Source organism: Thermobia domestica, chromosome 9, assembly GCF_964235325.1.
Source record: "Thermobia domestica chromosome 9, izTheDome1.hap1.1, whole genome shotgun sequence".
Lineage (NCBI taxonomy): Eukaryota > Metazoa > Arthropoda > Insecta > Zygentoma > Lepismatidae > Thermobia > Thermobia domestica.
This window is the reverse complement of record NC_137462.1, coordinates 95,688,862-95,713,859: the sequence shown is the minus strand read 5'-3', so window position 1 is coordinate 95,713,859 and position 24,998 is coordinate 95,688,862. Positions and strand designations below refer to the sequence as shown.

General features: G+C 35.3%; 1 protein-coding gene across 1 annotated transcript in view; it reads right to left on the bottom strand.

Moving 5' to 3' along the window:
* LOC145660944 (multicopper oxidase 3-like) overlaps positions 1-24,174 on the bottom strand; it is a 65,784-nt gene extending 41,610 nt beyond the window's left edge. Inside the window, exons 1-3 of the mRNA XM_081726385.1 lie at positions 23,550-24,174; positions 8,835-9,018; positions 3,242-3,362 (exon numbers count right to left, since the gene is read on the bottom strand). Coding sequence (XP_081582511.1) covers positions 3,242-3,362; positions 8,835-9,018; positions 23,550-24,174 — 930 coding nt within the window. The remainder of the gene's footprint in view (positions 1-3,241; positions 3,363-8,834; positions 9,019-23,549) is intronic.
* Positions 24,175-24,998: the final 824 nt, after the last annotated feature.

Below are 24,998 nucleotides of genomic sequence, written 5' to 3'. Positions count from 1 at the left end.
TCTTTTGGGTTAGTAAATTATACAAAAGAAGGCCTAACATTTCCTCCACCAGCATAACTCTAATTTCAATATTTTTAAGCATTAGTAACACAATAAATGTAACAAAACAGTAAAGTTAGTGTTGAAAATTGTGGCATAGCACTATATTGCTGCTAGTCTTTCTTCATGAAAAATGAACTCTGTGTAAAATAATCCTATGCCACATAATAATAATTTCGAGAAGCATGTTAAAAAAAGGTTTTACAATAATAAATCATTACCAGTTTCGTACTTTGCCTTTGAAATATATTATTGATAGAGACATTAATACACAAAAGGCCACTCGTCCCACACCTTTTCTGGGCAAGAAACGTTTTTTTTCAACGAAACGAAGAAAAGTGTATGCCACTATTATATACTAAAATGCATGGATATAAAGCAGAAAAATACTAATGCAAATGCAGTTTTAAACAAACCTTTCACCAATATAATTTTAAGCCCACATATTTTTCACTAACCTATGACGCCTTTAGTAATTAACTTTCTATTGTTCAGTGGTGCAAATAGCTTTCATAACCTTGGAAGGTATCACCCAATCAGGAATTTACCTTCTCATTTCAATAAACTATTAATATTATTACTATTTCAAACATAGGCCCGCTTCAAGCGGGAGCACACGTAGAATTTCAGAAAATAGTCCAAAGCCACATTTTATTTTAAAAATCCTATACTTACTCCCAGTTCGCTTTCTTGAAACAAATCCAAGTGACTGGAATCCAGGAACCTTCTTCATTACTACTAAGCAGTAATTCGTCAATATGATTTTCAACATTCACGTATGACGATCTTTTTCTCGTACGTATTCTAGAGTTACTTTCGCCCCGTTCAGCCATATTGCCTCGATACGTGGCATAGGCTGTTCTTGCTGAAACGATTTAGTGCTACACGTGAGAAGCAAAAAGGAATTGTAGCGCTTGTTCTGCGGTCTATAAACATTTCTTTAAAAAATTTACTGCTAATTGAAAACATTCCATATGCCGACCCACAAGGCACCCTTAGTTCATTTTTGTCCAAACTGTGGCATAGTACTATATCGCGCTAAGCGCTTCATATATATACGAGGATCATTCAATAAGTAAAGAGACAAAGTCTATATTTTTAACACTAATCATTTTTTTTGTTTCAGGGGTGTTAGCTGGCAACCTTGGGATATGCTCTGATCTGCTGTTTCGTAATTTTATGTCAACATAATTTCAAAAATATCAATTCATCATGGCAAGTCCTCTAGAAGATTGCACCTTATAAGAACAGCGCTCAGTCATTAGGGTTTTAGTCGCAGAAGGTGTAAAACCAAGTGAATTTTTTTCTCGAATGTTGAGGCAGTGCGGTAACAGTTGTATGAACTCTGCGTATGTGTACAAGTGGGTTGATCGGTTTAAAAATGGCCGAACAAGTGTAGGTGATGAACCCCGATGTGGACGTCCAGTGGAAGTTTCTGGTTCTTCGTTGGAATCGAGGATTGACGGACTTATTAGTGATAACAGAAGAATTACTGTTGAAATGATAGCTGAGGAAGTTCAAGTAAGTGTTGGAACTGTTCACAATGTCATTAGGAACATTTTAAAGTACAGAAAAACGTGTGCCAGATGGATTCCCAGACAGCTTACTGACGCTCATAAAGAATAAAGGCTTTCCATTTGTCAAGCCTTAACGCAACGAAGTTTGATTGAAGGAGACGATTTTTTTTGAAAGAATAGTGACTTGCGACGAGGCCTGGATCCATCACTACGACCCTGAGACCAAAAGGCAGAGTATGGAGTGAAAACACACTAGCTCTCCAGTTCGCAAAAAATTTCAAGGTTTAACCTTACGCTGGTAAAGTGCTCCTGCTGCTGACCATTTTTTGGGACTCACAGGGTCCAATCTATTGCGATTTCATTGAAGATCAGCGAACTATCAATAGCCTATAATATTCTGAGATGCTAGAACACAAAGTTAAATCAGCTATCAGGAGCAAACGCCGTGGACTCTTGTCAAAAGGAGTCATTCTTCAGCACGATAACGCCCGCCCTCATACAGCCCAGTTGACCCGAGATAAGCTTCAAGAATTGGGTTGGGAGGTCTTACCTCATCCTGCCTACAGCCCAGACCTCGCCCCATCTGATTTTTACCTGTTTGGACCACTTAAAGACGCCCTACGTGGGAAAAGATTTGCTAACAATGAGGAAGTTAAGGCAGCGGTGCAAAGGTGGCTTCGGGGTAAATCGAAAGATTTCTTCGCCAAGGGAATTAGGAAGCTGCAAGAAAGATGGGACAAATGCATAACTGTAAAGGGGGATTATATTGAAAAATAGCCTTAGTTTTGAAAGATTGAAATAAATCTTTATTGAGCTATAGCAATTTGTCTCTTTACTTATTGAATGCCCCTCGTATATAGTGTGTGTAGGTCTATCGGAACGGCTTTCCTGAACGAGTGGAAGACTAATTATTATACAGAGGTGAATGTAATTTGAGAATGAAGACTTAATCGCCCGGCATAGGGAGGTAAAGATTTTCTATTTTTCTTGCACGAAATAAGAGATTTTCGTTCTTCAAGAAATTTTGCCACTTGTTGTTCGGTACCGAAACAGTTCGGTAATGGTTTCAATCAACGTTCCTCTCCGTTGATGTGTTTCTGAAGTGCGTTTTATACACTGTTTTTGCATACTGTTCCTCGCTACACTTTAACACACTTTGCTCTCTTTGGAAATCAGAAATGCTGCCCACTTTAGGTTATCATTATCTGCTTAGTTCACTGCACACTGGTGTTCTAGTTTTCCACATAGTAGGGAGTTTTCTCTAACACACCACCATCAAGAACCCGGCTTTCCAGTTACCACCTCACCATTGTAAATCCTCACATTTGACCTGTGGAAAATCTCAAGTATTCCCATTGATTGATATATGTCTGTATGTTTTGTTCATTTGCACGAAATTAAAAAATAAAAATGGTATCCCTTCCTACTGCATTAGACTAGAGTAAGGTAATATTCACAACATGCATACTAGTTTATTAGGTATATGTCTTTTTCGTACTTATGACGGACTCTTTCTTTAGTAGTAAGACAAAAATATGCCCATAACAAACGCATTTTTTGAAGTGCGAAAAATCTTTACTTCTTCCGTTTTTGACGTCTTGAAACTTTACTTTCAAAAGAATATATCGTAGCATCAATAAGTCAAATATGATCTCTATTTTCTTTCAATAATATTTGTAACTCACCTGAATATCAGGTCCTGGCATTTGCCTATTTATACTTTTCACTGCACTTTCAATTCCATCAGCAGAGATACACTGAGGTAAGAAGCAATCGCTTCGTTTAGTGGTGCAGTTTTTGCAAGCACTGCAAAATAAAATAATTAATACTATTTGCGAATATGTATTATTTACAATAACTGTTCATATTTTCAAGCTAATAATCACCTACTGTGGGGAAAATAACAAAGGAACAAATGTGACTATGTTTCTTCAACAGAAATTTAAAAAGTCATGAGATTTCCTAAAAAATGTGTACATGAATCAAATAATTGTGACAAGAGTAACGAGTTTTTATCATTCGTCTGAACCAGAATTTGTGGGTCTGTCTGTCCATCTGTCTATATCTCCCACAATAAACATCAAAAAAATTTGATTTTAATGAGATTTGGCATGTAGGTTTCATCAACCTTCCGCAAAATCTATTATTTGGGAATACAATCCATCAAGAACAAAGGGCTAAATGTGGTAAAATCCATTCCATGTTGCAATTTTTTAAATAATTTTCCGGCATTAACTGCATAAAAGATAATTTGATTTTAACAAAATGTAGTGTGAGTAACTTCTTTAGAGCATCCACATCTATTGCAGTTGAAAATAATCAAACACAGCAGGGTAAAAGGGGTAAATTCCCCAAAATGTCGAAGTTTTCTTTATTGTTTGACATAATTATTTTATATCAGTTTTACCCAAATTGCTTAATTTATTCAATATAGTCTATTCTTCAATTGAGGATTCGAAATCACTCTACTCTTTGCGATTAAGTATGGTATGTTAAAAATTAAAGGATGAATATAACAAAATTTGAAAAACAAATTCACGATAATTTTGCGTATATGTATCGGGTGTTCTAAAATGGCGCCCACAGATTGCAAAGCACTAGTATTACGTATAATAGTATATTTAGTTGTATACCTTTCCGATTCTCGTCTGGAATCACGAATTACACTGTATGGCAAGTTGCAAATAAATAATCATAGACTAAATCAACCAATTGTTCAAATAGTTAAATCATTTCTTTCCGAACGGCAGTTGAAGTCAGTAGGCGTTTATACTTGAACTACGTACTAGCTTAACAATCGATCTAACTGTTCAATGGATTCTTAGAGCAATGTTCCAAAGCAATCTACGACTTTACCACATAGTGATATTTTATATTCGTCATAGGAGCTGAAGGAGGTTTCGAAAGATATATATTAGACTCTACTACATAGTATTTTTGCTTTGCCTTATAGAATAGTTCTTTGTTGTCCATGGGCGTTGTGTGTGTGTGTTTGTGTGTTCGTGTTTGAAGTTATATGGCAAATAAACTGCTTTCGTTCGCTTCTACAATGCAGAGCATTTCTAGATAATCTTGATATGAACTAGTACACGCAAAATCTTCCTGACGCAGTAAATAAGGGACACAGCATAAGTGCATTTCTTTGTAGGGCTTCACTCGTATTTCTACCACTTCGTTCATTTCACCATTTCATTTATTCACAGGATTCTCCAACTGGCGTAACAGTGTTTGGTGATGGATGTTTAGGTGATGGGTGACATACAGCACTTGCTCATCTTTTGTCGGAATATCACATACATTTTCTGTGGTTTATCGCCCACTACGACTATAATCTTGGACTTTGAAATTGCCAGAACAAAATAGACGGAACCACCTTTTGGTTGTTGCACTTGATAACATATATTCCCTATAAACAACACATATTTGTTTACGTTCCTGTGCAGTTTTTCCATCTTTATACAAATAAAGTTACTACACTACAAAATTTATGCAATTTCTAAATTTACAATATATCATGTCGATGTAAACGCTGTAACCATAATACGAAAAAATATAAACTAACTTCTTATATTTGTAACTAGATGAACATAGCTTTTTCAATCTTATCTCTATATCTACTATATGTATGATAACATTTCCTACCCACTAATTATTCCAACTCTCCTGTTCAACACGTATATTCTAATCTTCTTAATTTACTTGTGCAACTTAAATAGGGACTATGCAGCTGCAAACACAAACTTATGGTGTGGGTTCCTGTCACAACGGCATGGCGTGTCCTCAGGTTGCGGATCGAGGAGAAGGCCTCTAGATATAGAGGTTAGCTGTGAATATACTGAATAAGCAGTCGCGGACAGCCGACTAGGAGTGGTCCTCCAGCTTGGGGGTTTGGGTAGGTCTAACAACCTCATCCTAAAAAAAAAGCACTTGTTCAGAAATATTCACAAAAGCCTCGGACAAGGACTGATAACTTGGCACGACCTCAGCAAAAGAAAATGGACATGAGATTTGGAACAGGGAATATTAGAAGTCTCTATAGGGCAGGCGCGTTAAAATCTGTAACGAGTGAGTTAGAGAAATACAGGATGGACTTAGTAGGAGTTCAGGAAGTTAGCTGGGAAGGAAATGGATCTGAGAATTCCGGAAATTTTACGTTCTTTTACGGGGAAGGAAATAAAAATCACCAGTTAGGAACAGGGTTTTTCGTTCACAAACGAATATTACCAGCAATTAAACGGGTTGAATTTGTTACTGACAGACTTTCTTTTATTACTCTTAAGGGACGGTGGTGTGATATTATTGTTTTAAATGTACATGCTCCAACTGAAGATAAGGGTGACGATATAAAAGATAGTTTTTACGAAGAAGTGGAACGGATATTTGACCAACTCCCGCGATACCATATGAAGATTCTATTAGGGGATTTCAATGCGAAGGTAGGACGAGAGGATATTTTCAAACCGATTATAGGGAACGAAAGTCTGCATAGGGAAAGTAATGACAACGGTGTTACACTCGTGAACTTTGCAACATCCAAAAACCTAATCGTGAAGAGTACAAAATTCCCACATCGCGACGTTCATAAATACACTTGCACATCACCAGACGGAAAAACACATAATCAAATTGATCACGTATTAGTAGATAGAAGAAGACAATCTAGCATAATTGACGTCCGGTCGTTTAGAGGGGCTGATTGTGACACTGATCACTACCTGGTAGTAGCGATAATACGGGAGAGATTATCGTTGAATAAAGGTAATATTCAATGTCCGAAAACGGAGAGATTTAATTTAAAGAAATTAGAAGAGAGCCAGGTAAGAGAGGAATACCAGATTGAGGTTTCGAATAGATTCTCGGTCTTAGAAGACTCGGAGTGCACTAGTGTTGAGGATACTTGGATTGAAATTAGAGATAGCATTAAAAGTTCAGCAATAGAAAAATTGGGACACGCGGAAATACGTAGGAACAAACCATGGTTCGACCAAGAATGCATTAAACTAGCAGAGAAGAGAAAACAGGCAAAATTACGGTGGCTACAAAATCCGAATGAAATAACTACACAAAATTTCGCAGATATCAGGCGGGAAACTTCCAAAACTTTTAGAACAAAGAAACGGGATTTTTTGAAAGCTAAAGTTAAGGAACTTGAAGATAATAGTAAAAACAGAAATATTCGGGACATGTATAAGGGGATCAGCGAATTTAAGAAAGGCTATCAACCTCGTGCTTATATATTAAAGAAATCTGACGGAACAGTTCTCACTGATACGGATAGCCTCTTAAATAGATGGAAAGATTTCTTTGACGATTTGCTGAACACGCAGCCAAAAACTAATGTGCGTGGAGAAAAGGAGATACCCACCGCAGAACCGTATATTCCAGAACCCAATCGAATAGAAGTGGAAGCCGCTATAAAGAAATTAAAGAAACACAAATCTCCGGGTGTAGATGAAATTCCGGCTGAGTTAATTTTAACTGGAGGCGAAAAATTGTGGAACAAGATACACAAACTCATTCTCCTTATCTGGAACAAGGAAGAATTGCCACAAGAGTGGAAAGAATCAATCATTGTTCCAATTCACAAGAAAGGCGACAAAACTGACTGTAATAATTATCGAGGCATTTCTCTTCTGTCAACATCCTATAAAATCCTTTCAAATATTCTGTTAGCAAGATTGACCCCATACGCAGATGAAATTATTGGAGATTATCAGTGCGGATTTAGACGAAATCGATCAACTATCGACCAAATATTTACCATTCGCCAAATACTCGAAAAGAAGTGGGAATACAATACCCCGGTACATCAACTATTTATTGATTTTAGAAAGGCTTACGACTCGGTTAGGAGAGAAACATTATACAACGTTCTTACAGAACTTGGAATACCGAGAAAGCTAATTAGATTAATTAAGATATGTTTAAGTGAATCCCAAAGTAAAGTCCGGGTAGGAAAATTTTTGTCCACGAGCTTCCACGTCGAAAATGGCCTGAAACAAGGAGATGCGTTGTCACCATTATTATTTAACTTCGTGCTGGAATACGCCATAAGGAAAATCAAAGATAGCAACCAGGGCCTAGAGTTGAACGGCATTCACCAGGTTATGGCATATGCTGATGATGTAAATTTAATAGGGGATGATAGGAGAACAGTAGAAATAAATGCAGAGATCTTATTAAACGCTTGCAAGGACATGGGTTTAGAAGTAAATGCAGAGAAAACTAAATACATGGAAGTGCGTCGGGACCGTAATACGGCAAATTGTGGAGGCGCTAAAATATTAAATAATGCTTTTGATAAAGTGGATACTTTCAAATATTTAGGATCAATATTAACAGACGAAAATCATATTCACGAAGAAATTAAATGTCGACTAAAAGCAGGGAATTCGTGTTACTACTCGGTTCAAAATCTCTTGTCGTCGCGAATTCTGTCGAGGAATTTGAAGCTTAAAATATATAAAACGATAATCATGCCTGTTGTTCTGTATGGTTGCGAAACATGGTCGCTTACTCTGAGGGAAGAACATAGACTGAAAGTATTTGAGAACAGGATCCTGAGAAGAATATTCGGACCCAAGAGGAACGAGAATGAGGAATGGCGGAAGCTTCATAACAAGGAACTACATAGTTTATACGGTTTACCCAACATTGTTAGGGTCGTCAAGTCTAGGAGGCTTAGGTGGGCAGGTCATGTAGTTAGAATGGAAGAAAGTAGAAACGCTTTCAGAGTCTTGACTGGTAGACCCATAGGAAAACGACCATTAGGAAGACCTAGGCGCAGATGGGAGGATAATATTAAGATGGATCTCGCAGAGATAGGAACACAAAGTAGAAACTGGATGCAATTAGCTAAGGATAGAAGTCAGTGGAGAGCTTTTGTGAACGCGGCACTGAACCTCCGGGTTCCATAGGCCATAGAGTTAGTTAGTTTGTTAATAATAATTATAATAAGTAGTAGTAGTAGTAGTAGTAGTAGTATACTCAAATATAAAACTCTAATATACTCTTCTTTATTCTAGCATAGAGTAATACTCTAGGATATTCTAATATAATATAAAGTAGTCCGAAAACACAATAAATCAAATTAAAGATTATTGGGATAAAAGTTGAATACATACAATAAATATTCAATTAGAATATATTATACTTTCACAAATGACGCAATTGTCTTGTAAAACAGCTCAAGATTTTTCAGTTTCCTGATTATCTAGTTTTAATTTAACTGGAAACTAATTTATCTTAGTTTAGTTGGTTGAGTATAAAAATACTGACTCTGTGAGAGTAGCGTAATCCTCCAACACAAACTCGAAATAACAAGTTTTAGGACTTCCTGTGCACGGACGAGAGCATTCAGCACCAGGTATCACATCCTTGTTCTTGTTTTCTTGTTGGTTATTGTTGTTATTATTCTGGTTAAATACAAACCAACCATCGCCAGCGGCGTCTCCAGAATCCGCTGCAAATTATAAAGATAAATATTACCGGTTTATTTAAACAGTAACCTCTTTATTGAAAGCATTAGTTTTTTTCTTCAACAGGTCATGTGCAATAATATATATAAATCTAATACATAGTTCGTGATACATACGTTTCCTGGCATTCAATCATGACTAGGACAAGCTGGCAACAGGAGATATGAGGTCAGCAACCACAATTCCGTTCCTGTTTCGCTTGTTTTCTTTATCAGACTTTACTTTCTTTCATTCAGGCACTTTCACTATAATCCACACTATATTGAGCTAATGGCGTTAAACTTTGAATACTTTCTGAGAAAAGAAATACAATATTACACGAATTTTCTCTTATCGTGTGATTAGGTGAGAAAGTGGATTTTAACATTCAAGTATCTTAGTGTTTCTGAACTTGTGTCCATTTATTTTATACTGAAAATTTAGACGATGAAAGTTCGAATCTGTGACTTTTTTGTTACTGTCGTACATACTATAGAATTCAGTGTGAATATACCTTTTGTTTTGTCTCAGTTGCTCTACTAGCACCCACAAAACTAAATCTTTACGATGCACTTTACCTTTCCCTATATCGAGTGCTCGTTTGCATGAAATCTCAAAGCAAACTTCTTAGCTTACATATTGTTTTCATTAAAGATTGCTTTTGCACAAAAGACATCTCAATAGGCACCATCATCTACGACAATAGAGTCAAATCATTATTCTCGGGTAGCTTCAAGTCTTCTTCGCTCTCGACAAATAACTACACTAGTACAACACTACAAATACTTCATTGATTGATATATATAAAAATTTGCAGAACTCGCTATTGTATTGAATTTCAATATGTATTGCTACTGCTCACATACAAGACTTACGAAATATTTTTGTAAGTTCGCGAATTGTATTCTTGGCAGTGTATAGACATAATCAATAAGTTTAGTTTGTCTTGATGGTGTCTCTGCAGATATTCTGAAGTGTTCAAGTTCTAATATGTACAAAACTTCACAGGCTCTAGTCTACAGACCCTCCCTCCGTAAAAAGTATAAATATGCAAAAATCATGTAATTCGTTCATCTTAACTTGAACTAAAGTTCGCGCATTCCAAAAGACAAGAAGCCAATTTTTTCGCTCCGTTAGTCTAGTGGTTAGCGCACCTGTTCTTGGTGCACGAGATAAAGCGTTTGCTTGCTAGTTAGACAGAATTGATGCACTATATTGGTTGAGACTCCATTTCAAATATAGGTTTCGTATTATACAGCATTACATTCGACAAACGACGTAAAACTAATTACATCAATCAATAGGCCATTTCATAAGAACATGGTCTTTTTTCACTGCACCTTAAGTCAGAAAGTGTAATTACAAAATACCGTACTCTTCACGAAACAAACTTACTTCTTCAAATATGTGTATTTAAAGTGTAGTATGACACGAACTTGTAAGGGATTAGTTAAAGATTTTCGTAGATACTCGCTGAAACTAGAAAACTGATCATACATTTTAGGCTTCAGGACTGGGATATCATTTACAAAGATGGTTAACGAAATACAGCTGTATGTTCTTTGTGTAGGACGACTTACTCAATTTTAAGAAGGAATTTTTAATATTATTGAAAATAATAATAATAATAATAATAATAATAATAATAATAATAATAATAATAATAATAATAATAATAATAATAATAATAATAATGCTGAAAACATTCCACATTAATGAATATGTCCTTCCATGTAACAAGAGTGTACGTTTATTATATATTATAGTATTTTAGATCATTATACGAAAAATTGTAAAATTTAAATTTTGCGTACCTTTGTTGTTATACTGTAGAGAACACATTTTATGAAATCATTCCTATGCAGTTATTTACAGTTTCTGACATATTCTTGTTTTGTATACGTAGAAGTAAATTGTGGGGTAATATTGGTAAAGAAGTAGTATGGAACATAAATATACGTACAGTACAGTTACGATTATCCGCGAGTTCAGCGAAATAAAAATAACCTATTTGAAGTCGCGCTCAATTATTTTTTTCATAAGTAATCGCTGGGAACTGACACTCCGCATACAAATAAATACAGTATGCTCTAAAACAAAAATAAATTGGATTGCAAAAATCAATATTTTCAACAGTAGTGCACGTATCAAAACACGAGTTCAAGGTTCGAGCAAGGGATTGATTGTATCATTTCACTTTTACAGTGCAACTTTTGGAAAGAAGAGATATTTACAAATATTCGAAAATGACCTGTATTAGTGTCGATTTCGTAGTTTCTTGGGTCGCTGAGATGAACAGTGATATTCCGATGCCGTTTAAATCCAAATTCGGCCTTACAACTTGGGAAAAGTGGAGGGAGAGATATAAAAATGACCAAAAATGACTGATATTATTGTCGAATACATAGTTTTCGGCATTGCTGAGACAAATAGTGAACCTTTCGATGCCGTCTAAACCCAAATTCAGCCCCTTTTATCCTTATTTCCAAAATGAAATGTATTCTTCTTGTGCGAAAAACGGGCAACCTTCTAATGTAATATGAAAACTTAATGTATTTGATTACTTACAGTCAATTTCTTCTAAAGATACCGTATTATTCACCAGCAGAAAAATAATTGCGAATATAATACCACAGTGGCGTTGCTCAAAAGTCATAATGCTTGAAGTATGTGCTTTCTCTTCTGTACAGAACCTGAAGAAAACATTAAGTACAACTGTTGATACAATTGGTGACAACTAAAATTCACTTTTGATTGCTAAACTGGATATTTATATCTTTCCTAATATAAAAAAACGTGAAAGTGCTGAGTATGTTATCACACCAACTATAGTATGTATCATTTCCAAAGGGTATATGATTAAATTTTTTTCATACTACAAATTTTTTTGTATAATTGTTTTGCAGTTGTCATTATCACTAGTTCAGTCAAAAGACAAGAAGTGAAATTTTTGCCCATATCACACTTTATAAAAACGTAAATGTACAAAAACATTGCGACGCTCTTACTTTAAAACATTTTACGTTTCTTATTTCTTATCAAAAGAATGCTGCCATTATGATAATTTCAAAAACATGAAAACTGATAGGAACTGAGATTAACCGGTTGCGCTATTATTATTTTTATTATTGCATTATTTACTTTTTCTTTCAAATCTAGAAAACTACTAGTATTATAAATAACTACATTATAATTGTGTTACTAGCTGAAATACCCATTCTTCGTATGGGTGAGATAAAATATCTATGTATAGCAAACTGAACAATGAAAGGTAAAAAAACTATCAGTCATTTTCTACTACTTTTACATATCCTCGTAAACTCCCCCTGAGACCCCCTGGTTCGAATAATAAAAAAAAAAACACCTCTAGTCCCCAGCCAATGGATGCTGTATTTGGAAGTCAAAGCCTGTGAGAGTATCACTACTTATCTCAGCGACCGCGGAAACTATGGATTTGATACAAATATTGGTCATTTTTTGTTATTTTTACATGTCCCGGTATCCCCTATAACCCCCGGCCCGCAGCCGAATGGGGCGAGTTTGGAAAGTAATGCAATCTGAGTTTCACCATTGATCTCAACGACCGCAAAAACTATGCATCTGACACTATTTTCGGTCATTTTCTACTACTTTTACATATCTCAGTAAACACTTCCTGACACCCCGTAATTCGAAAGGAAAACACTTCGTCTTGGCCTGGGTCCTGGTCCAAGGTACCCATGACCAAAATTTGGTAACTCTCGGTCCACTCATCTGGTCCCCGGATCATCCACAGACACACACACACACACACACACACACACACACACACAAACGTTTTATTTTATTTATATTGGAGTATTATTCTTATTATCTCACTATTTACTTTTTTTTTTAAAAAAAAAAGAAAACTACCAATATTATAAATATGATTGAAATAAGGAACTAGAGTGATGAAGCGTTACTCTTTAAGGACATTAAGTCAATATGATCAGAGACAATTGTATAGCAATTAAAGGTGAACAGATCATATAAGATGGTTCATGGCTAGGTTCAGACGTGCAGAAAAGTCTGGTTGGGCCCGCAACAGACTCGCAGCTGACTCGTGCTGGCGTGTCAGCCCAACCACTTCACATAGACACAACCATAATAATGCATAAACATTGTTTAAACCAACCTCACCTTATTACAGCAATAACTGTGACAAATCGCAAAATGCAAAACAATCTTCTTCCAAATAACTGTTTTGGATCACGCATATCTAATAATATTTGCAAAATATTGTCTCTGGGAGAAGGAAACAGATTATTAATCAGTGATTTTTATCTAAATTATATTATTAGGGAGATGTAAATTTATTACAGTTGTAGAGAGTAATGTCAGTATCATCTCTCAAGATGTTTCTCCACGGCCTAAAGACGAAAATATCAAGAGGTTGAATCCCATCAGTTGTTAGTGCCGAATGGTTTGTATTTTCAGGTGCTCTTTTGTTCGTAAAATAGATTAAAAATTCGATTAATTGTGACCACTCTACGAATCTAATAACAAAATGAACTTTGCATTAGACGATGGGAGATAAAGCTCTTGAAACCATGATCTCACAAGACCTGATGTTAATTTTCCCGAATTTGATGCTTTCATAAGGACATATTCAGATTAAAAGAGGTTGGTTTGGACTATAGGGCCAAATGTTCCACTCTTTTCTTGCAAAATAATTAACAACGGTGATAACAGAACATCATTTTCAGAAATTAAAGGCTGTATGATGTAGCTATGCGTCATAGATTTATTAACTGTACCGAACTTTCTACTGTTTGTGTCTCTTGGATTAGAATTTTAGATTTCTGGGCTTTCGGCATCTAGGGCCATTTAGTTTGTCACGTATGAGGGATGACGTCCCTCTGCGAGGAAAGGGAAAACAGTGACCTATAAGTTAGGTACCACCCAAACATTTGCCTCGTGTGAATGAGGAAAATCCAGGAAAACCACATTCAGGGTGGCTGGCCTAAAAAAGAACTTAAACTTTTCAGACCGAATACTCCACCGGGAATCGAACCCGTTACCGCTCGCACCGAAGGCGTTAGCGACTAGCTACCCAGGGCACAGATTTTGTCTCTGTAAACGCTATAGTGAGAAGTGCAGAGGCTCACTTTAATCGAGCATCCCATTAAAATAAGTACAGAAAGTGGTTTCAAATTGGTCTGCAACCTCCGCGCAGTAATCTCTGCCAACATTAATTGTTCTTGGTTAAGTGCAGAGAATTTCATACCAGAAGACATTTTGTAATTGTAATCAGTATATTGGATCCGCCATTTTGAATTTTGTAATTTTGACGTCAGATTCTGAATCAGCTCTCTTAAGACCCCTCTGGCAGTATGTTTTCTTGCAAATTAAATGGTTGTTTTCGGTCTATGCTTAGGGACCACCTCTAACGTTCAAAGGGTGGTTTCTACCCTTAAATCTTCGCCATTGCCGAAACGAAAAAATTCGTGTTGATTATTTTTCGATGTTTTACAGTTGTTCAAAGTTTCATTAAAATCGGTGAGTGACACTTCCCTATGTCTCCTTGTAAGAGACTAAATGGTCGTTCGAATAATACACAATAAGGAATTTATTTTAACTGTCTAATGCTGTAAGTGTAAGAATTCACTATGTTACTGATCAGTGAGTGGTGAAGCGTGATCGTCAGCCACTTTATTTGGCATGAATTCAGCAGATTTTCCAGGGAGAAATAATGTTATGTAGTGTTACAAACAACAGCAGTAGACAGACAGAAAAATAGGTGCTCAGGCAAGTAGCTGCTTGAACAAGTGCTTAATTTCTGTATGAAGAATGATACATCACGTACAGTGTATCACTGTGGACAAATGATTCGTTTTCATTGCCGAAGACTTTCTGGCGGTCCCTTCAAGTGTCAAATGCACATACCTAGGTAGAACAGCTTAGACTCGTGGCCATATCCTATAAATGTTGCGTCAATGCAACGCAAAATTTGACTTTTAGTTTGCGAACATAGACGTAAGAGATCATTTGTTTCTGAAAATTTTGCGTTGCATTATACTCTTAATGTCTTACTTCTTAAAATGCATTATGATGTAGAGAGAAGACAAAGAAAGAGCTAGAACATATCTATGTGATTCACTAAAGAACTATAGGAATTACAATACCCATGTTGAAACACATGTAAGAGAGCTAAAGGAAAATCTAGAAATATAAACTTTTAGAAACGTCCTAGAAAGATGAAAATATAGTAAAATATCGCCAAAAACATGTAATTTATCTTTGTTCTCTTATATTCTAGAGATATTTTCCAGCATGCTACCATTTCTATTCAGGATTACGAGATAAAGCGAAGAGAAAAATATTTCCATTTCAAGAATTAAATAGAAAAAACTCGCTACCTGACTTGGACTTGAACTAGCAATCTCTGGATTAGACTGCTTTGATAGTAGAGGGTCTAATGGTTGTTTCTACAGTTCAGGAATTTATCATGACCTGTTCGCAGGATACCCTTCCAAATATTAAATAACCGGGTAAATTATTACATTCGCCTCATTGGCTTTTTTTTCTTTTTTTTAAGAATGGAAACTGATTATGCTGAGCATGAATATACTTTGCCGGGCCGTAATAAATGTAGAAAAGATTCTAAATATTACATAAAATACAAAAGTATTTATTCTGTGTAAAACACAATATAATTGAGCAAGTAAACAACATGAATACCAGTAACGCCGGCAGTTCTTTCAAGCAGGGGGGCAAAAGATCGATACAGTCCTTTTTCAATTTCTTGACTTACGTGCATACAGTTGTATCCAAAATTTGTCCCACATCTTCAGAAATTACAGAAATCAAACACGTGCAACAACCGGCTCTCGGTCCGGCTCCGGCACATTGATTCCTTTCATCCGGCCCGTCTGATCCATTATTTAAACTGTATGTCTTACCTAATACTTAAAACTCAATTTAAACTGCAACCCATGTATAGGCATTAATATTGTTCCCATATACTTTTCTCAAGGTTTCAGTCCTTTAGAAAAAAGGAGACGGATGATTAATGAAAATAAATTCTATATAAATTGAAATTTTAGTATACCCTTGACGGGAACCGAAGCCGATACTACAAGAACCACAAATAGCTATATAGACTATCGACGTTTACAAGCAAGTGGACTATTAGGTGTTGGCGACGTTTCCGGCATGGGATAGTTGTCAGATGGTGTCAGTGACAACTTCAAATATTATTAGTAGTAGTAAACGAAGGATTACCACAAACAAGCGTTGACTGTTTGAACAACCAGAAACTTACCACATTCAAATTCGGAGCAAGTGCGGAAAGCCACTGGTATATATTGTGCTAATATATAGCACAATCGTAACAACTGACGAGTAAGAGGATGAAATAACTGGAAAGTATTGAACATTCCTGGGCTAAATATAACAAATTATTGATGAGAGTAAACGAGAAAGAAATTAATTTTATTTTGTTTCCCTACCGGGAATAGAATCTGGAACCGCAAGCACCAAAGTCGCAGATCATACTCGCTAGACCAACATGAAAGGCTTGAAAGCAAATATTTGTCTTAGATTCGCATTCATTTGCAACAGTTTACTTACAGAAAATAACTTAGCGACTTTCTTCATTTACTTTTGTAACAGTTTGTAATAGTATTCATTAACTTCAGTATAGCAACAATCCGACACCGAGTCAGTGATTGAATTATAGATAATATGTATTTTACTTAATTACTTACTGAAAAGATTTCCGATACGGAAAGTATAGTAATTACTTTTTGTAAAATGTTTATTGCTTTCATGAAGCAAAGATCGGATATTCTACTTGGGTTGACCAATTTCCTCTCACTTTCTTCATTCCACCATTTGATTCATTGCTCATCATCACCATCTCTTTTAGCCTCGCCAGCATAACGTTGGGACATAAAAATTAAAGATTTCACTCTATATCTAGTTGGGTTGAGAACACTATCTCTAGTATACTTTGAATAGGCAACTAACAGTTCACGTTTTTATTATTTCTGTCTATTTTCTACATATTGCTTTCAGAGGCTATTCGCAGTAAATGTTTTATTTTAGTATTATTTCATTTAAGTTTAGTCATATATTAATTAACATTTCAAATATTTATAAGTTTCCCATTTCGGTCATGATAATGGTTGGAAATGAAGTTTTCTCTTTTTACAAAATTGTTTCAAAGTTTATCATCTTGTAAAGACATAATTCTGAATTGTTTTTAAATATACAAATAAATAAGAATGAAGAGGATAATACTAAATAACATTATTAAAACAAAACATTGTTGTTGAACGAATTTACAGAATCAAATTTTCCTAAAGGAAACAGAAGTTAATGTAGGGTATGGCATTTGAACTGATGATCGTGGAAAAATAAAATAGCAAGAGAGGACGCGCTAAGCAACTAGTCTACGCTGTTAAAATTCTTTAATTCGTACACTGATATAAGGAAATCACTAACAGAAAATGCCTGATCGCTTCACATATTTTGTGGCTTATTTCTATTTAGTAGTTTGTTAACCTGAGAAATGTTTAATACCTATGATTCTTAGAGCTTGCTATATGTACAGTAACTAACATTATGAGGGATTTACGTAGCATTTCTAATAAAATATAAAATTTCTCGTCTCTTTCTAAATTTTACTACGCGTTTGGCACGATTACGAAAATGGAACTTAGAATTTGGCTACTCCTGCCGGCGTTACTGGTCGTATTCATTTTGTGTACTTACTGAATTATATTGTGTTTTACAGTGAATAAATACTTGTGCATTTTATGTAATACTTAGAATCTTTACTACATTTATTACGACTCTTACTTTACGACAGCAAAGTATATTAAAGTTCAGCATAATCGGTTTCACTGTCAAATAAAGACAGTGAGGCGAATGTAATAATTCACCCCACGTTTAATATTTGAAAGTGTCCTGCAAGCAGGTCATGGTAAATTCCTGAACTAAGGAAAGAATCTTTAGATCTTCTACTATTAAAGCAGTTGTTAACTCAGCCGGTACAGTGATAGCTTTCTAGTTCAGTGTTTGCGAGCTCGAGTCTATATCAGATAACGAGGTTTTGTCTGATTTAGTTCTTGAAATGGAAATATTTCTCTCTTCACTTTATCTCGTATCCCTGGATAAAGATGTTTGTATGGTGAAATAAATATACTAGAATATAAGAAAAGGAAGATGAATTACATGTTTCCTTTTGCAATTTTTAACTATATTTTCACCTTTCCAGGACGTTTTCAAAAGTTTGGATATATCAATCTTTCTTTCGGTCTCTTACGTGTGTTTTAACTCGGATATTCAAATTTCTATAGTTCCTCAGTGAATCAAATAGATATTACAGATGTATCTCTTTCTTTCTCTTCTCCCTACATCATGTCTGCAAATGAATATTCTGAAAAATACACTGCAGCGGCAATTTTAGAAAGTAAGACGATATAGGCTATCAGAGTTTGAAAGGAAAGCGAAAAATGAAATGAAATGAAATGAAATCTTTGAGTTTTACGTCCCACGGTTATGCCGGTTAGGCTAAAGGAGACGGTGAAGATGAGAAATGAATGAAATGGTGGAATGAAGATAGTGAGAGGAAACGGGAGAACCCCGAGAAAACCCACGCACACGGTGTTTGTCCACCACAAAGTTCACTTGGCTGGAGCTGGGATCGAACCCGGGACCCCTAGCACCAGAGGTGAACGCTCTACCATTGAGCCACCGCGGCACCAAAGGAAAATGAGTTTTTAATAATAATCACAATAATAATAATAATAATAATAATAATAATAATAATAATCTCTCTTTATCTTGCATAGGAGGTCTGCAAGTCTGCTAGGCCACTGGCCGTCCTCCGTTATTCTGTGTTTGTCTCTCTTTCCATTTCGTGTGATGGTTTGTTTTTGTGCTGTTAAGTTTTTATATTAAACGTTTACATTATGTAACCGTTTTCTTTTTTACGAGGAGATTATTATTATTATTATTATTATTATTATTATTATTATTATTATTATTATTATTATTATTATTAGTATTATTATTATTATTATTATTATTACTTTGGAGGAAAAGGAGAGAAACTGCTTTCCTCTGATATCTCTTTCTAACCCTTCATCTTGTCTAAAGTGCTCAAGTAATATGACTGTAACTTTTTATGTCATTTATTGCCCTCGCGATAATAAAATCGTTATTCTTTATTTTGTTTTCTTATTTGAAGTTTGCCACACTGATATATTTGAAACAAAATTGAGGTTTGGTTCAACGCCTTTCTAATTCTCAGCCACCCCAATGGCTCAATTTTTGGGTTGCCTGCTATTGCAGGAATTTAAGAACTATGTAAAAGGCATTAGTATAATATTTTTACGTTGAAATGTGAGTTTGACTGTTGTCTCAATTTGATCTGCTAATTCTTAACCCATAAGAACTACCAGTACTGTAGAGCCGAAGACCACAACTGTTTTATTTCCGATAGAATTTATTAGTTTACTCATTGGTTTTGTTTCCATTAGTTGTACTAACGGAAACCAAAACTTTCGACATCCTCCTTCAAAAATCAGTCTTTTTTACGCTCTATGTTTTAGCGTAAAATTTTCTATTTTTAAAAATTTTTCTTCGAAATGTATTATTCGGTTATCAATCAACTAACTCAACCAACTCGATAAATTCTTTAACATATTCGTATACTTTGTTTGCACCAAGCACATACATTTTCTCTAGTAACAAGTAAAGGTGCCTACTTTGAACTAACGTCACTGAAACTCACGCTCACAACATTTTCCGACCTCACGCTCACTCGACTTCACGCGCAAAACATCATCTCGACGTCATGCTCACATCATAATTTAAAACTCGCTATCACTCAACCTCACACTCATTTCTTAAGGGTGAGTTCGAGTAAGCGTGAGAGCCGATATTATCAGCGTCGATCTTATGAGTTCGGGCATCTTAGGTAACAAGGGATGCTGTGGAGTAGTAAGCGGTGCATCCCTGTAGTCAACCCCTTGAGTTACAGGGATGTTGTGGGCTCGTTTGGCCTATAGTAAATATATTACTACAAATCCTCGAATGCCCTGTAAGTGGCCTACAAGTAGCCCACAGAAGGACTATACACACGGCTCTGAAGTCCTACCACCCCTTTGTAAGTAAAGTATTTGCATGAGAACTCCGTAAAAATACTCCTATTTTTGTAAAACATAATGTGGAATTTGCTTCACATTAGTAACCTAGACATGTAATTCGGAGTTGAAATTCGTGAGAGAGAGAAAGAAGAATTGCTCACTATAACAATAGGATCACTAGTCTAATAGTTCTGTTTGCATTGATATTGATAATGCACCGTAATTAGTGGCAGTTTAGTTCCTTACGTAAGAACCCACGATGAGAAATACTGGAGTAGCAGTTTGAGAACCAGATGAACGTCTTTCTTTATTACTTGCTGTAATTGATCATCCATCAGAGCAGTCAGTTCAATCTCGGTGACCTATGACGTCGAAGATTGCTTCTCGTTCTCAGCAAACTGGATGAACGGTTATAAACAGCTACCTGAGAAGCCTGACGTTGACAATAAGTAAGTAGTAGAGGTCATCATCGATGGGTTTGCAGGTACATCTTTCATGGATTCACAATTATCTGTAATCCCAACGCTTTTATTTCATATCATGTTTTCATCTAGCAGTGTCTCTGTGGCTTTTTGGAATAAATGCATGCTCGATGTCACAAAACAATCAATTGGAAAGAACTTCAATGGAGATGAAGCAAGCAGATTAAGTTATATACAAATGGTTATCAAAATAATGAAATCATCTAAAAGAGCGCTACTTATCAGATTAATACGGCACTCAACCATCTGTAGACCTCACAACAGCAGTGATGTGGCGTGGAATGGTTTTATAGAGGTTGCAGATGGCAGTAAGTGGAATATTACAGCATTCCGCGTGCACTACATTACTCAGTTCCGTCAGAAGCAGAAATCTGTGTCGGACTTCTATCTGCAAAACGGATCACAGATCATCAATTATCTTCAAGTCCTAGAATTGGCCTGTCCAGTGCGGGGTTCTACTCCAGCCTAATGTTGCTTAACCCACGCGTATTATCCTGAAATATGGCGCTATTGCCCGGAAATTGTAATGCTCCTATCCACCAGTCTCCGCACAAGAACCCGAAGCAATCAAACAAAACCAAATTTATCAAAAACAAGTGATTCCTCCGGACTCATATGAGGAAACTGAAAGGCAGACGGAGCATTGAGGGAAGTACAGGTCTCAGCCGAGTTCTCTTTCGGTATACATCTATGATCCAATATTCGGAAATTTGCATAAATATTTTTTTAATAAATATAAACAAACCACAACAATTCAGATGTTCATATAAATTTTATTACCAAACTGTGGTGGTGTATATGCAGTCAATCGTTAGTTGACCATATATGCACACCGTTAAAAAAAAGCAGACAAAATACACTAGAAAGCATACACTAGAAATTCTGTTCAGTAGAAATATTAAATGAGAATCCGGGCTCTAACTTTTCACTCAAAAATTTCAAAAAAACTATCGATTGTAATCAAATTCCAATAATTGATCAACAAGGCAAAAATGAGATGGAGAAAAAGCAAATACTAATCAACTGTGAATATACCGACCAAATTTTTTTCAAAAAAAGGCAAAAACAATTCAAAATTACAATAATCTCGTAGTTCGCAAAAAAAAAATATATGAATCCGAGCTTTTACTATCTTTTGTTTTTACTAATCGTGATTCAAATTTCAAAGAAAAACTCAAACTCTGTAAAATTCATAAATTCCAAAGCAACTTGACTTCTAGTTATAACAAATTACAATTAATTGGAAATTCTAAAAAAATTACAACAAGGTTATCTCAGCAGCAGAATAATTCAATATAAATACCAACTTCGATAGCTCTTATCAATCAGATGAAAAATAATCCAATAATAGCATAAATTAAAAAAAGTATATGAACTTTTGAAACAACCTAAGAATTTATAGAATTAATCGGGAGAAAGAAAAATCTTCCAATCAATTTACTAATTTATCAGTCTAAAGAAATTCAATTCTCGCAAAATTGAACTATTAAAAAATGTTAATACTACAAAAATTCAAAAGTTTATAGAAAATCACAAGTTGTATTAAGTTTCAGCCTTAAACAGTCATATATCCTGCATTTCTAACTAATTAGAAGCAAAAATAAGGCAAAGAATGATTTTTCAATTTTTAGTATGAACTTTCGACTCAACCTTAAATTTGTTCTAAATTTCTTTTAAATACAAAATCACTTATACCATGAATTTCCATTCAAAAATCGGATTAGTTTCACATAAGTAATGAAAGTTATAATTCTAAACTTTCTCGTTCAATTTCTAGATCCTGAACGATTAAATAAAGTAACTGGTGTTCAGAGCATAAATTCGCCTTTTTCTGACCAATTTAAAACTATCACAAAAAAGTACAGGAAAAAATATTCTTAAATTAATCAGAAAGGAAAGGAGATCAAGAATACTGGATAATAAAACCGCAACCCGACACTCTTCATGGGGGGGGATTCCGAAGAGAAAAGATATTTAAATAAAATTGACAAAATCACAAGAGATAAGCTGAAGGACCAAGCAAAATGGAGCTAGAAGGCTACTTCCGGGTTTGATTCCAACGGGCATCCGGGTATATTGATATAAACCCTTCGGCGTGACTATGGTCGTTATATCTTTCGAGTTTTCATTTAGATATATCTGATTATAAGCTTTCTTGAGGTCTATTTTTGAATGAAAGAGCTTATCTGCTAAACCTGTAAGACAAGCTTCAAGATTAGGAGCCGGAAAAGCATAATTTACTATTAACTCATTAGCCTTAATATAATTTCCAACTATCCTGAAAGTATTTTTCTTATTTTTTACAAGGAAGCAGCTACTTGCAAAATTAGAATGATCTATTTCTATCAATATACCTTTACCTAACTAGATCCTGAATTTGTTCATCGAAAATTTTTGATTTATCCTTAGGAACCGGAAATGGATTCTGTTTAAACGTTTTATTTTCTTTCAAATGAATATGACCTACAAAATTCTTAATGTAACCAATTTTTGTTCAAACAAGATCTGAATAATAATTCTTTATCGAGTCAATGAAATTTACAATGTCAGGACTCCTATAACTCCAGGACTCATTTACTGAATTTGGTTTTTCAACCAGAGTGTAAGGCTGGTTTTTCACCTGTCCCGACCGATCTTCAACAATTTTTGAAATCGAATTACCATCCGGCAAATATTTTTTATTTCGTTCCAAAAGGGCATGGAATTTTTCCGCTTGCTCCACGTCCACGTCTGAGGTTTCTGACGAACTGTCTTTTAAAAAGTCCTTCCTTGGCAATAGTTCTTTATCACTTTAAAGATTTTTCGTATCACTAAAATGCCTAGCTCTCTTCTGCTCTAAATTCATTTCTGGAAGACAGCCTTCTTCGTTGATTTTGTTTTCAACCAAACTTTTCTTTTTCTTCTTAGTCCTCTTCTTTTTATTCTTCTAATTACTAGAAATTAACGAAGCATCAACCACCGAAGACTTCCGAGGAACACTCTGGGACTGATCCGTTGACACCTTTTGTTCATCACCTTTATCCATCAATGAAGTCCTTCTCGAATTTTCACTTAACGGAGAAGCAAGCTCACCTAATTGTTCATCACAAGGCATTGATGAAATCCTAGCCTTTTCTGAAGAAAATTTAACACCACCATCTTGTACCGAACTCTTCATAAAGTCCCAATGTCTATTATCCTGAACCTCAGCCGCCTTTGGTATATGATCTTCATCAATCATAGTTCCCAATAGATTTTCATCGGCACCACTACATGGACTAAATCCCCTAACCACTAATGGATCATCTTTATTTAAATCGCACTGAATCATATTACGCAAGTCTAACAATTGAGTAGGATTAGGAGCGTTAATTTTCAAAATTTTTGATTCGAAATTATCATAGTCTAAATCGCATTGCACTTCTTTATTAGATCTTCCCACTGAATTCAAATCGGTTCGAATGAAGATGGAAGTCAATCCAGAATGAAGAACAGAATCAGAATCACCATCATTTTTACTCATACTCGAACAGTTTTTGTGGCCGACACGATCACCAGTCCTAAACTCCAAATCTCGCATTCCTCGGTGGTAACTCAAGCGAATTCTTCTAATTGTTCTACAACTTGAAAATTCTCCCTTTCAAAATGTCCAGACAAATTCACGTTGAGTGATATTTCTTCTTTCGTAACGAAATTTAGTCCCGAAGGAGCATTAACCACAAGTTCTTCAACTACTCGAATGTATTTCTCGGCATTACAACGTCTCACTAAGTTATAAGTGACGAGATTAAAACTTGATCCACCGTCAATGCAAATTAAAACCGAAACACCATTAATTTTGCCATAAACAAACGTCGCCACAGCTCCATCTAACTCGGATGGGATTCTTCGATCAAAATTCGAGAATTCACTCTTGGGTCGGTCTTTATTTTTCTCTAAATGCAATCCTGAAGTCATCTGATTCCGTGACTTTCCTTTCAATTGACTCGATTGTTCATTCGGAAATAACTTACAAGTTTTCTGATTAATTTCGGATTTATGACCAAAATTTCGGTTATCCCGACTATTAGATAATACTACATTCTTTTTTCCTTTATTACTTACCATAAATTTATTATGTTCAAGCTGATCCCTATTTCTAAGTACATACTGTTCAGCAATACTAATCAGTTCAACTCTATCACGAGGAACATAAAAGTTCAACATACGAAACCTTTGGTTAGGATGCATTCCATTCAAAATGATTTTAACAAGCTCTGATTCTTCCATCGTCATACCAATAACATTCATAGATATCACTATTGATTTAACATAATGATCCATTAATTCATTAAGTTTTTGTTTCCTGTAAATACGCTCGGAAATAAGGGTATGAATAAATACAGGAGTGATAAACTTCTGTAA